The sequence below is a fragment of the Lonchura striata genome, chromosome 1, assembly GCF_046129695.1.
Source record: "Lonchura striata isolate bLonStr1 chromosome 1, bLonStr1.mat, whole genome shotgun sequence".
Lineage (NCBI taxonomy): Eukaryota > Metazoa > Chordata > Aves > Passeriformes > Estrildidae > Lonchura > Lonchura striata.
Window position 1 is genome coordinate 1,219,983 of NC_134603.1, and position 14,478 is coordinate 1,234,460.

The 14,478-nt window shown below is 61.6% G+C and overlaps 1 protein-coding gene across 1 annotated transcript in view; it reads right to left on the reverse strand.

Moving 5' to 3' along the window:
• The window catches only part of CPSF1 (cleavage and polyadenylation specific factor 1), a 64,999-nt gene that overhangs the window by 12,282 nt on the left and 38,239 nt on the right, over nucleotides 1–14,478 (reverse strand). The window contains exons 23-29 of the mRNA XM_077781699.1: nucleotides 12,848–13,045; nucleotides 11,469–11,558; nucleotides 9,529–9,696; nucleotides 7,475–7,627; nucleotides 4,915–5,031; nucleotides 4,035–4,125; nucleotides 1,534–1,618 (exon numbers count right to left, since the gene is read on the reverse strand). Coding sequence (XP_077637825.1) covers nucleotides 1,534–1,618; nucleotides 4,035–4,125; nucleotides 4,915–5,031; nucleotides 7,475–7,627; nucleotides 9,529–9,696; nucleotides 11,469–11,558; nucleotides 12,848–13,045 — 902 coding nt within the window. The remainder of the gene's footprint in view (nucleotides 1–1,533; nucleotides 1,619–4,034; nucleotides 4,126–4,914; nucleotides 5,032–7,474; nucleotides 7,628–9,528; nucleotides 9,697–11,468; nucleotides 11,559–12,847; nucleotides 13,046–14,478) is intronic.

Consider the following 14,478-nt stretch of genomic DNA (forward strand, 5'->3'; position numbering starts at 1 on the left):
GCGCGATCCTGCGCGGGTGGGCACGGGTGAGGGCACAGGTGAGGGCAGGTGGGGTCAGAGGGGCACCCAAGGGTGCTCAGATGAGGCCCAAGGGGGCTCAGGTCACCCCATGCAGGTGAGGTGTGCCCATTCCTCCAGGTACATCCTGCACAGGTGGGCACAGGTGAGACATGGAGGGGTCAGGTGGGCACAGGTGGGGTCAGGGTGGGCTCAGAGGGGCACCCCAGGGTGCTCAGGTGATGCCCCAGGGGGCTCAGGTCACCCCATGCAGGTGAGGTGTGCCCGCTACCCCAGCGTGATCCTGCACAGGTGAGCTCAGGTGGGCACAGATGAGCTCAGGTGGGCACAGATGAGGGCAGGTGGGCTCAGGTGGGCACAGGTGAGGGCACAGGTGGGGTCAGAGGGGCACCCCAGGGTGCTCAGGTTACCCCATGCAGGTGAGGTGTGCCCGCTCCTCTGGGGCCAGCCTGCACAGGTGGGCACAGGTGAGCTCAGGTGGGCACAGATGAGGGCAGGTGGGCTCAGGTGGGCACAGGTGAGGGCACAGGTGGGCACAGGTGAGCTCAGGTGGGCACAGATGAGGGCAGGTGGGCACAGATGAGAGCAGGTGGGGTCAGAGGGGCACAGGTGAGGGCACAGGTGGGCACAGGTGAGCTCAGGTGGGCACAGATGAGGGCAGGTGAGCTCAGGTGGGCACAGGTGATGCCCCAGGGACGTCACTCCCCATTCCCATGGACACTTTGGACATTCTGGTATTCGGGATTTTGGGGTCCCTGGAGACATTTTGGGGTCCCTGGGGACATTTTGGGGACATTCAGGACGTTTTTGGGTCCCACCTGGTGTTGGGGATGGCCTCCCAGCTGAGCCGGGATTTTGGGGACATTTTGGGGACATTTTGGGGACATTTAGGACGTTTTTGGGTCCCACCTGGTGTTGGGGATGGCCTCCCAGCTGAGCCGGGATTTTGGGGACATTTTGGGGACATTTTGGGGACATTCAGGACGTTTTTGGGTCCCACCTGGTGTTGGGGATGGCCTCCCAGCTGAGCCGGGATTTTGGGGTTCCCAGTGACATTTTGGGGACATTTTGGGGCCATTTTGGGGACATTTAGGACATTTTTGGGTCCCACCTGGTGTTGGGGATGGCCTCCCAGCTGAGCCGGGATTTTGGGGTTCCCAGTGACATTTTGGGGACATTTTGGGGCCATTTTGGGGACATTCAGGATGTTTTTGGGTCCCACCTGGTGTTGGGGATGGCCTCCCAGCTGAGCCGGGATTTTGGGGTTCCCAGTGACATTTTGGGGACATTTTGGGGACATTTTGGGGACATTCAGGACGTTTTTGGGTCCCACCTGGTGTTGGGGATGGCCTCCCAGCTGAGCCGGGATTTTGGGGACATTTTGGGGACATTTTGGGGACATTCAGGACATTTTTGGGTCCCACCTGGTGTTGGGGATGGCCTCCCAGCTGAGCCGGGATTTTGGGGACATTTTGGGGACATTTTGGGGACATTCAGGTCGTTTTTGGGTCCCACCTGGTGTTGGGGATGGCCTCCCAGCTGACAGGCGAGATGAGCTGGATGCTGAAGGCCTCCTGCTGCGGGGGGACGTAGCGCTCGTCTGGGGACACACGGGGACACGTCAGGGACCGGGACACCGGGACTGGGACTGGGGATACTGGGATTGGGATTGGGACTGGGGACACTGGGGACACTGGGGACACTGGGATTGGACACTGGGGACACTGGGGATACTGGGACTGGGGACACTGGGATTGGACACTGGGGATACTGGGATTGGGATTGGGGACACTGGGGACACTGGGGACACTGGGATTGGGATTGGGGACACTGGGGACACTGGGGACACTGGGATTGGGATTGGGGACACTGGGGACACTGGGGACACTGGGATTGGGATTGGGGACTGGGAACACTGGGGACACTGGGATTGGGGACACTGGGGACACTGGGATTGGGATTGGGGACACTGGGGAGACTGGGATTGGACACTGGGGATACTGGGATTGGGGACACTGGGGACACTGGGATTGGGATTGGGGACACTGGGGAGACTGGGACTGGACACTGGGGATACTGGGATTGGGGACACTGGGGACACTGGGATTGGGATTGGGGACACTGGGGAGACTGGGACTGGACACTGGGGATACTGGGATTGGGGACACTGGGGACACTGGGGACACCGGGACTGGGACTGGGGACACTGGGGAGACTGGGATTGGGGACTGGGGACACTGGGGACACTGGGATTGGGATTGGGGACACTGGGGACACTGGGGACACTGGGATTGGGATTGGGGACACTGGGGACACTGGGGACACTGGGATTGGGATTGGGGACACTGGGGACACTGGGGACACTGGGATTGGGATTGGGGACACTGGGGACACTGGGGACACTGGGATTGGGATTGGGGACACTGGGATTGGGGACCGGGGACACCGGGACTGGGATTGGGGACACTGGGGACACTGGGGACACTGGGATTGGGGATACTGGAACTGGGGATACTGGAGAGACTGGGATTGGGGATTGGGGACATTGAGGACACTGGGACTGGGGACATTGGGGACACTGGGACTGCGGATACAGGGGATACTGGGATTAGGCACTGGGGATACTGGGACTGGGGACACGGGATACTGGGGACACTGGGACTGGGGACACTGGGGACACTGGGACTGGGGACACTGGGACCGGGGACACCGGGACTGTGATTGGGGACACTGGGGATACTGGGGACACTGGGATTGGGGACTGGGGACATTGAGGACACTGGGACTGGGGACACTGGGGACACTGGGACTGCGGATACAGGGGATACTGGGAGAGACACTGGGGATACTGGGACTGGGGACACGGGATACTGGGGACACTGGGACTGGGGACACTGGGACCAGGGACACCGGGACTGTGATTGGGGACACTGGGGATACTGGGGACACTGGGATTGGGGACTGGGGACACTGGGGTCATTGGCGACACGGACTGGGGACATTGGGGACACTGGGACTGGGGACATTGGGGACACTGGAACTGGGGACACTGGGGACACTGGGACTGGGGATACAGGGGATACTGGGATTAGGCACTGGGGATACTGGGACTGGGGACACTGGGACTGGGGACACTGGGACTGGGGACACTGGGAGAGACACTGGGGACATTGGGGACACTGGGAGAGACACTGGGGATACTGGGGACACTGGGATTGGGGACACTGGGGACACTGGGGGTACTGGGACATTGGGACTGGGGAGACTGGGATTGGGGACACTGGGACTGGGGGGACACGGAGGGATTGCAGGATGTCCCCAGGTGCCCCCAGGGATATCTCAGGTACCCCCAAGTGTGCCACAGCTGCCCCCAGGTGTATCCCAGGTGTGCCCAGGTGTGCCCAGGTGTGCCCAGGTGTATCCCAGGTGTGCCCAGATGTATCCCAGGTGTGCCCAGGTGCCCCCAGCTGTGCCCAGGTGTATTCCAGGTGTATCCCAGGTGTCCGCAAGGGGTATCCCAGGTGTATCCCAGGTGTGCCCAGGTGCCTCCAGCTGTGTCCAGGTGCGTCCAGGTGTGCCCAGGTGTGCCCAGGTGTGCCCAGGTGTATCCCAGGTATATCCCAGGTGCCCCCAGGTGCATCCCAGGTGCCCCCAGGTGCCCTCAGGTGTACCTCAGGTGTGCCCAGGTGGTCCCAGGTGTGCCCAGGTGTATCCCAGGTATATCCCAGGTGCCCCCAGGTGCATCCCAGGTGCCCCCAGGTGTATCCCAGTGTGCCCAGGTGCCCCCAGCTGTGTCCAGGTGCGTCCAGGTGGTCCCAGGTGTGCCCAGGTGTCCCCAGGTGTATCCCAGGTATATCCCAGGTGCCCCCAGGTGCATCCCAGGTGCCCCCAGGTGTGTCCCAGGTGCCCCCAGGTGCATCCCAGGTGCCCCCAGGTGTGCCCAGGTGTATCCCAGGTGTGCCCAGGTGCCCCCAGCTGTGCCCAGGTGTGTCCCAGGTGCCCCCAGGTGTGCCCACCTCTCTCGATGCTCTCGAACTCCTTCTCCTCGCCCGTCATGCGGGGGATGCGCGTGCAGGGGTGGGGGGAGCTGGTGGCCACCGCGTACACCTGTGGGGAGGGGACACCTCAGAGACCCCTGGGACCCCCCAAAATCCCCCGGGACCCCCCAAAATCCCCAGGACCCCCCCCAGAATCCCTCCCAAAATCCCCCGAGACCCCCAAAATCCCTCCCAAAATCCCCCAGGACTCCCCTGAGGCCCTCAAATCACCCAGGTGTGTTCTGGCCATACCCAGGCGTGCCCAGGTGTACCCTGGCCGTGCCCAGGTGTGTCCTGGCCATGCCCAGGTGTGTCCTAAGCATACCCAGCTGTGCTCAGGTGTGTTGTGGCTATGCCCAGGTGTGCCCTGGTCATGCCCAGGTGTGCCCAGGTGTGCCCTGGCCATACCCAGGTGTGTCCTGGCCATACCCAGGTGTGTCCTGACCATGCCCAGGTGTGCCCAGGTGTGCCCTGGCCATACCCAGGTGTGCCCTGGCCATACCCAGGTGTGCCCAGGTGTGCCCTGGCCATACCCAAGTGTATCCTGACCATACCCAGGTGTGCCCAGGTGTGTCCTGGCCATGCCCAAGTGTATCCTGACCATACCCAGGTGTGCCCAGGTGTGTCCTGGCCATACCCAGGTGTGCCCTGGTCATGCCCAGGTGTGCCCTGGCCATACCCAGGTGTGCCCAGGTGTGCCCAGGTGTGCCCTGGCCATACCCAGGTGTGCCCAGGTGTATCCTGGCCATACCCAGGTGTGTCCTGGCCATGCCCAGGTGTGCCCAGGTGTGTCCTGGCCATGCCCAGGTGTGTCCTGGCCATGCCCAGGTGTGCCCAGGTGTGCCCCAGCCCCGCCCACCTTGGACTCCACGTGGTAGGCGACGTAGTGGGCGGTGCAGCGCAGGGGGATCTTCCTCACGGGCCAGGGCGCGTCGTAGGACAGGTAGGCGGGGAGCACGCTGATCCTCAGCTCGCCCTGGCACCCAAAATATCCCAGAGTCACCCCAAAATATCCCAAATTCACCCCAAAATATCCCAAAATGTCCCAGAGCCACCCCAAAATGTCCCAGAGTCACCCCAAAATAACCCAGAATGGCTCAGGTGTGCCACAGCACAGGTACAGGGGAGCACGCTGATCCTCAGCTCGCCCTGGCACCCAAAATATCCCAAAGTCACCCCAAAATATCCCAAAATGTCTGAGTCACCCCAAAATATCCCAGAGCCACCACAAAATATCCCAAAGTGACCCCAAAATAACCCCAGAATGGCTCAGGTGTGCCACAGGACAGGTACAGGGGAGCACGCTGATCCTCAACTCGCCCTGGCACCCAAAATATCCCTGAGTCATCCCAAAATATCCCAAAGTCACCCCAAAATATCCCAAAATGTCCGAGTCACCCCAAAATATCCCTGAGTCACCCCAAAATGTCCCTGAGTCACCCCAAAATATCCCAGAGTCACCCCAAAATATCCCAAAATGTCCGAGTCACCCTGAAATATCCCAGAGCCACCCCAAAATATCCCTGAGTCACCCCAAAATATCCCAAAATGTCCCAGAGCCACCCCAAAATATCCCAGAGTCACCCCAAAATATCCCAGAGTCACCCCAAAATATCCCAGAGTCACCCCAAAATATCCCAAAATGGCTCAGGTGTGCCACAGGACAGGTATGGGGAGCACACTGATCCTCAGCTCGCTCTGGCACCCAAAATATCCCAAAGTCACCCCAAAATATCCCAAAATATCCCTGAGTCACCCCAAAATGTCCCAGAGTCACCCCAAAATAACCCCAGAATGGCTCAGGTGTGCCACAGCGCAGGTACAGGGGAGCACGCTGATCCTCAGCTCGCCCTGGCACCCAAAATATCCCAAAGTCACCCCAAAATGCCCCAAAGTGACCCCAAAATCACCCCAAGGTGGCTCAGGGCCCCCTCAGGTGTGCCAGGTGTGCCCACCTGGTGGTTGAAGTACAGGAAGCCCTTGGTGCCCCCCCAGGTGTGCCAGGTGTGTTCCTAGCCATGCCCAGCCGTGCCCAGGTGTGTTCTTAGCCGTGCCCAGGTGTGCCCAGGTGTGTTCCTAGCCATGCCCAGGTGTGCCCAGGTGTGCCCACCTGTCAGTTGAAGTACAGGAAGCCCTTGGGGCAGTTCAGGTGCCCCCCCAGCCATGCCCAGGTGTGTTCCTAGCCGTGCCCAGGTGTGCCCAGGTGTGTTCCCAGCCGTGCCCAGGTGTGCCCAGGTGTACCCAGGTGTGCCCACCTGTCGGTTGAAGTACAGGAAGCCCTTGGGGCAGTTCAGGTGCCCCCCCAGCCATGCCCAGGTGTGTTCCTAGCCGTGCCCAGGTGTGCCCAGGTGTGTTCCCAGCCGTGCCCAGGTGTGCCCAGGTGTACCCAGGTGTGCCCACCTGTCGGTTGAAGTACAGGAAGCCCTTGGGGCAGTTCAGGTGCCCCCCCAGCCATGCCCAGGTGTGCTCCTAGCCGTGCCCAGGTGTACCCAGGTGTGTTCCCAGCCGTGCCCAGGTGTACTCAGGTGTGCCAGGTGTGCCCACCTGTCGGTTGAAGTACAGGAGGCCCTTGGGGCAGTTCAGGTGCCCCCCCAGCCATGCCCAGGTGTACCCAGGTGTGTTCCCAGCCGTGCCCAGGTGTACTCAGGTGTGCCAGGTGTGCCCACCTGTCGGTTGAAGTACAGGAGGCCCTTGGGGCAGTCCATGTGCCCCCCCAGCCATGCCCAGGTGTGCCCAGGTGTGTTCCTAGCCGTGCCTAGGTGTGTTCCTAGCTGTGCCCAGCCATGCCCAGGTGTGCCCAGGTGTACCCAGGTGTGCCCACCTGCCGGTTGAAGTACAGGAAGCCCTTGGGGCAGTTCAGGTGCCCCCCCAGCCATGCCCAGGTGTGCCCAGGTGTGTTCCCAGCCGTGCCCAGGTGTGCCCAGGTGTACCCAGGTGTGCCCACCTGTCGGTTGAAGTACAGGAAGCCCTTGGGGAGTTCAGGTGCCCCCCCAGGCATGCCCAGGTGTGTTCCTAGCCGTGCCCAGGTGTGTTCCTAGCTGTGCCCAGGTGTGCCCAGGTGTGCCCAGGTGTGTTCCTAGCCGTGCCCAGGTGTGCCCAGGTGTACCCAGGTGTGCCCACCTGCCGGTTGAAGTACAGGAAGCCCTTGGGGCAGTTCAGGTGCCCCCCCAGCCATGCCCAGGTGTGCCCAGGTGTGTTCCCAGCCGTGCCCAGGTGTGCCCAGGTGTACCCAGGTGTGCCCACCTGTCGGTTGAAGTACAGGAAGCCCTTGGGGAGTTCAGGTGCCCCCCCAGGCATGCCCAGGTGTGTTCCTAGCCGTGCCCAGGTGTGTTCCTAGCTGTGCCCAGGTGTGCCCAGGTGTGCCCAGGTGTGTTCCTAGCCGTGCCCAGGTGTGCCCAGGTGTGCCCAGGTGTGCCCACCTGCCGGTTGAAGTACAGGAAGCCCTTGGGGCAGTTGACGTTGTGGAAAGGTGCGAAGGACTCCACGGGGCCGTCGATGCCCATGGGGTGCAGGCGCAGCGCCCCCCGGCCCGTCAGCAGCACCCAGTGCGGGGAGGGGCCGCAGATGAACACCTGGGCAGGTGAGGGACAGGTGAGACACCTGGGGACACCTGGGGACAGGTGAGGGACACCTGGGGACAGGAACACCCAGCGCCCCCCGGCCCGTCAGCAGCACCCAGTGCGGGGAGGGGCCGCAGATGAACACCTGGGCAGGTGAGGGACAGGTGAGACACCTGGGGACACCTGGGGACAGGTGAGACACCTGGGGACAGGTGAGACACCTGGGGACAGGAACACCCAGCGCCTCCCGGCCCGTCAGCAGCACCCAGTGCGGGGAGGGGCCGCAGATGAACACCTGGGCAGGTGAGGGACAGGTGAGGGACAGGTGAGGGACAGGTGAGACACCTGGGGACAGGTGAGACACCTGGGGACAGGTGAGGGACACCTGGGGACAGGAACACCCAGCACCCCCCGGCCCGTCAGCAGCACCCAGTGCGGGGAGGGGCCGCAGATGAACACCTGGGCAGGTGAGGGACAGGTGAGGGACAGGTGAGACACCTGGGGACAGGTGAGACACCTGGGGACAGGTGAGGGACACCTGGGGACAGGTGAGACACCTGGGGACAGGTGAGACACCTGGGGACAGGTGAGGGACACCTGGGGACAGGGACACCCAGCGCCCCCCGGCCCGTCAGCAGCACCCAGTGCGGGGAGGGGCCGCAGATGAACACCTGGGACAGGTGAGGGACAGGTGAGACACCTGGGGACAGGTGAGGGACACCTGGGGACAGGGACACCCAGCGCCCCCCGGCCCGTCAGCAGCACCCAGTGCGGGGAGGGGCCGCAGATGAACACCTGGGACAGGTGAGGGACAGGTGAGGGACAGGTGAGACACCTGGGGACAGGTGAGGGACACCTGGGGACATCTGGAAGTGGGGGCAGATTTGGGGTCCCACCCCCAATGGATTCGGGGTCCCGGTGGATTTTGGGGTCCCACCCACCCGGATTTGGGGTCCCGGTGGATTTTGGGGTCCCACCCCCCGGATTTGGGGTCCCGGTGGATTTGGGGTCCCACCCTCCGGATTTGGGGTCCCGGTGGATTTGGGGTCCCACCCCCCGGATTTGGGGTCCCGGTGGATTTTGGGGTCCCACCCCCCGGATTTGGGGTCCCGGTGGATTTGGGGTCCCACCCCCCCCCCGGATTTGGGGTCTCGGTGGATTTGGGGTCCCACCCCCCGGATTTGGGGTCCCGGTGGATTTGGGGTCCCTGCCCATTTTTGGGGTCCCACCCGCCCTGGATTTGGGGTCCTGGTGGATTTTAAGGTCCCACCCCCGAACTGGGGGTCCCGGTGGATTTGGGGTCCCACCCCCCGGATTCGGGGTCCCAGTGGATTTTGGGGTCCCACCCGCCCTGGATTTGGGGTCTCGGTGGATTTTAAGGTCCCACCCCCGAACTGGGGGTCCCGGTGGATTTTGAGGTCCCAGCCCCCCCCGGATTTGGGGTCCCAGTGGATTTGGGATCCCTGCCCATTTTTGGGGTCCCAGCCCCCCGCTGGATTCGGGGTCCCGGTCGATTTGGGGTTCCACCCGCCCCGGATTTGGGGTCCCGGTGGATTTGGGGTCCCTGCCCATTTTTGGGGTCCCAGCCCTCCCCCGGATTTGGGGTCCCGGTGGATCTGGGGTCCCACCCGCCCCGGATTTGGGGTCCCGGTGGATTTGGGGTCCCTGCCCATTTTTGGGGTCCCAGCCCTCCCCCGGATTTGGGGTCCCGGTGGATCTGGGGTCCCACCCGCCCCGGATTTGGGGTCCCGGTGGATTTGGGGTCCCGGTGGATTCGGGGTCCCACCCCCCGGATTTGGGGTCCCACCCCCAAACTGGGGGTCCCGGTGGATTTGGGGTCCCGGTGGATTTGGGGTCCCGGTGGATTCGGGGTCCCGGTGGATTCGGGGTGCCCGGGTTTTCGGGGTGCTGACCCCCGAGTAGCCGTAGATGTCGTGGAAGGGGCGGAAGCGCGCCACGCGGCCCCGGGGCCCCCCCGGCTCCTCGGGGGTCCCGCCCGCGGCCCCCCCGGCCGCCGGCCCCTCCGGCTTCTTCCGCGACGGCCGCGGCTTCTTCTCCCGAAAATTGATCCCGTGCGGCACCTGGGCGGAGGCGGGGCTGAGGGACCCCCGGATCCTGCCGGGGACCCCCGGAAATCCCCCCAAATCCTGCCGGGGACCCCCGGAAAATCCCTTCCAGAGACACCCAAAAAATCCTCCCCAAATCCCCCCGAAAAATCCCCCCAGATCCTGCTGGGGACCCCCGAAAAATCCCCCCAGATCCTGCCGGGGAGCCCCGGAAATCCCCCCAAATCCTGACGGGGAGCCCCGAAAATCCCCCCAGAGACCCCCAGAAAATCCCTCCGGTGACATCCAAAAAATCCTCCCCAAATCCCCCCGAAAATCCCCCCAGATCCTGCCGGGGACCCCCGAAAAATCCCCCCAGATCCTCCCAGGGAGCCCCAAAAATCCCCCCAGATCCTGCCGGGGAGCCCCGGAAAATCCCCCCAGATCCTGCCGGGGAGCCCCGAAAATCCCCCCAAGTCCTGACGGAGACCCCCGAAAATCCCCCCAGATCCTGACGGGGACCCCCGGAAATCCCCCCAGATTCTGCCGGGGACCCCCGAAAATCCCCCCAGATCCTGCTGGGGACCCCCGAAAAATCCCCCCAGATCCTGCCAGGGACCCCCGAAAAATCCCCCCAGATCCTCCCAGGGAGCCCCAAAAATCCCCCCAGATCCTGCTGGGGACCCCCAAAAAATCCCCCCAGATCCTGCCAGGGAGCCCCGAAAATCCCCCCAGATCCTGCCGGGGAGCCCCGAAAATCCCCCCAGATCCTGCCGGGGAGCCCCGAAAATCCCCCCAAGTCCTGACGGAGACCCCCGAAAATCCCCCCAGATCCTGACGGGGACCCCCGGAAATCCCCCTAGATCCTGCCGAGGACCCCCGAAAATCCCCCCAGATCCTGCCGGGGACCCCCGGAAAATCCCTTCCAGAGACATCCAAAAAATCCTCCCCAAATCCTCCCGAAAAATCCCCCCAGATCCTGCTGGGGACCCCCGAAAAATCCCCCCAGATCCTGCCGGGGAGCCCCGAAAATCCCCCCAGATCCTGCCGGGGAGCCCCGAAAATCCCCCCAGAGACCCCCAGAAAATCCCTCCGGTGACATCCAAAAAATCCTCCCCAAATCCCCCCGAAAAATCCCCCCAGATCCTGCCGGGGACCCCCGAAAAATCCCCCCAGATCCTCCCAGGGACCCCCGGAAAATCCCCCCAGATCCTGCCGGGAACCCCCGAAAAATCCCCCCAGATCCTGCCAGGGAGCCCCGGAAAATCCCCCCAAATTCTCCTGGAGACCTCCAAAAAATCCTCCTCAAATCCCCCTGAAAAATCCTCCTCAAATTCCCCTGAAAAATCCTCCCCAAATCCTCCTGGAGACCCCCAAAAATCATCCCCAAATCCCCCAGAAAAATCTTCCCAAAATCCCCCCAGAAAAACCTCTTCAAATCCTCCTGGAGACCCCAAGAAATCCTCCCCAAATCCTCCCGAGGACCCCCGAAAAATCCCCCCAGATCCTGCCAGGGAGCCCCGAAAAATCCTCCCCAAATCCTCCTGGAGACCCCCAAAAAATCATCCAAAAATCCCCCAAAAAAATCTTCCCAAAATCCCCCCAGAGACCCCCGGAAAATCCTCTCCAAATCGTCCTGGAGACCCCAAAAAATCATCCCCAAATGCCCCCAAAAAATCCTCCCCAAATTCCCCCAGGCACCCCAAATCGCCCCAGGACCCCCCAAATTCTCCCCAAATCCCCCCAAGACCCCCCAAATCCCCCCAGGCCCCCCCTGGACCCCCCAAAATCCCCCCAGCCCCTCTCACCTTGCGGAACCGAACCTTGAGGTTGCTCTGGCCCAGCTGGGAGTCGTGGGCAAAGGCCTCGTAGAGGAGCAGCTCCTGCTCCACGTGCACCTGAACCCCAAAAATGGCCAGAGTCACCCCAAAAACAGCCAGAGTCACCCCAAAATCCATCCCCGAACCCCAAAATCCATCCCGGAACCCCAAAATCCATCCCGGAACCCCAAAATCCATCCCGGAACCCCAAAGGCCTCGTAGAGGAGCAGCTCCTGCTCCACGTGCACCTGAACCCCAAAAATGGCCAGAGTCACCCCGAAAACGGCCAGAGTCACCCCAAAAACAGCAGGAGTCACCCCGAAAACGGCCAGAGTCACCCCAAAATCCATCCCAGAACCCCAAAATCCAACCCCGAACCCCAAAAATCCATCCCAGTGCCATCCCAGTGCTCCCAGTGCCCATCCCAGTGCTCCCAGTGCTCCCAGTGCCCATCCCAGTGCCCATCCCAGTGCTCCCAGTGCTCCCAGTGCCCATCCCAGTGCCCATCCCAGTGCTCCCAGTGCTCCCAGTGCCCATCCCAGTGCTCCCAGTGCCCATCCCAGTGCCCATCCCAGTGCCCATCCCAGTGCTCCCAGTGCTCCCAGTGCCCATCCCAGCGCTCCCAGTGCTCCCAGTTTGCCCAGTTTGCCCAGTACCAGCAGGAAGGGGCGGCTCTGGGCACGGCCCAGCCCCACCAGCAGCAGCTCCCGCACGTGCGGCAGCTCCCAGTGCTCCCAGTGCCCATCCCAGTGCCATCCCAGTGCTCCCAGTGCCCATCCCAGTGCCCATCCCAGTGCCCATCCCAGTGCCCATCCCAGTGCCCATCCCAGCACTCCCAGTGCTCCCAGTGCTCCCAGTTTGCCCAGTACCAGCAGGAAGGGGCGGCTCTGGGCACGGCCCAGCCCCACCAGCAGCAGCTCCCGCACGTGCGGCAGCTCCCAGTGCTCCCAGTGCCCATCCCAATGCCCATCCCAGTGCCATCCCAGTGCCCATCCCAGTGCTCCCAGTGTTCCCAGTGCTCCCAGTGCCCATCCCAGTGCCATCCCAGTGCCATCCCAGTGCCCATCCCAGTGCTCCCAGTGCCCATCCCAGCGCTCCCAGTGCTCCCAGTGCTCCCAGTTTGCCCAGTACCAGCAGGAAGGGGCGGCTCTGGGCACGGCCCAGCCCCACCAGCAGCAGCTCCCGCACGTGGGGCAGCTCCCAGTGCTCCCAGTGCCCATCCCAGCGCTCCCAGTGCTCCCAGTTTGCCCAGTTTGCCCAGTACCAGCAGGAAGGGGCGGCTCTGGGCGCGGCCCAGCCCCACCAGCAGCAGCTCCCGCACGTGCGGCAGCTCCCAGTGCTCCCAGTGCTCCCAGTTTGCCCAGTACCAGCAGGAAGGGGCGGCTCTGGGCACGGCCCAGCCCCACCAGCAGCAGCTCCCGCACGTGCGGCAGCTCCCGCTCGCCGCGCTCGTCCTTGCGGGGCTCGGCCGCCGGCTGCCCGAAGGAGGAATCCACCAGCACCCGCTGCCCCACCGGGAAGTTCTTCACCAGGAACACCAGGCGCCACTCGGGAACCTGGTAGATCTTGGGGAAAACGGGAAAAGTGGGAATTACGGGGGGAAAAAATGGGAATTTTCATGGGAGAACGAAAATGACGGTGGGAGAAGAATGGGAGTTGTATGGGGAGGGGAATGGGAATGGCAGCAAGAAAAGAGCAACTGAAAATGGGAATTCTGGTAGGAAAACGATGGGAATTGTGATGGGAAAATGATGGGAATTGTGATGGGAAAATGATGGGAATTGTGACAGGAGAACAGTGGGAATTCCACGGGGAAAATGGTGGGAATGATGATGGGAAAACAAAAATCACACAGGGAGAACAATGGGAGGTATTGGTGGGGGACAGGAATGGGAATTCTGAGAGGAAAAGAATGGGAATTCTGTGAGGAAAACAATGGGGATTCCAGAGGGGAAACAATGGGAATTCCAGCAGGAAAACAACAATTGGAAAATGGGAATTCCAGGGGTAAACACCAGGAATTCTGGGGGGAAAAGGGAAATGGGGCTGCCTGAAGGAGGAATCCACCAGCACCCGCTGCCCTGCTGGGAATTCTGCACCAGGAAAACCAGGCACCACTCAGGAACCTGGGAGATCTTGGGGAAAATGGGAAAAATGGGAATTACGGGGGGAAAAAATGGGAATTTTGATGGGAGAACGAAAATGATGGTGGGAGAAGAATGGGAGTTACATGGGGAGGGGAATGGGAATGGCAGCAAGAAAAGAGCAACTGAAAATGGGAATTCTGGCAGGTAAACGATGGGAATTGTGACAGGAAAATGATGGGAATTGTGATGGGAAAATGATGGGAATTCCTGCAGGAAAACAATGGGAATTCCAGGGGGAAAACACCAGGAATTCTGGGGGGAAATGGGAACTGGGGCTGCCTGAAGGAGGAATCCACCAGCACCCGCTGCCCTGTTGGGAATTCTGCACCAGGAACACCAGGCACCACTTGGGAACCTGGGAGATCTTGGGGAAAATGGGAAAAATGGGAATTACGGGGAAAAAAAATGGGAATTTTGATGGGAGAACGAAAATGACGGTGGGAGAAGAATGGGAGTTATATGGGGAGGGGAATGGGAATGGCAGCAAGAAAAGAGCAACTGAAAATGGGAATTCTGGTAGGAAAAGGATGGGAATTGTGATGGGAAAATGATGGGAATTCCTGCAGGAAAATGATGGGAATTGTGACAGGAGAACAGTGGGAATTCCTGCAGGAAACCAATGGGAATTCCAGGGGTAAACACCAGGAATTCTGGGGGAAAATGGGAACTGGGGCTGCTCGAAGGAGGAATCCACCAGCACCCGCTGCCCTGCTGGGAATTCTGCACCAGGAAAACCAGGCACCACTCAGGAACCTGGGAGATCTTGGGGAAAATGGAAAAAATTGGGAAAAAAAATGGGAATTTTGATGGGAGAACGAAAATGACGGTGGGAGAAGAATGGGAGTTATATG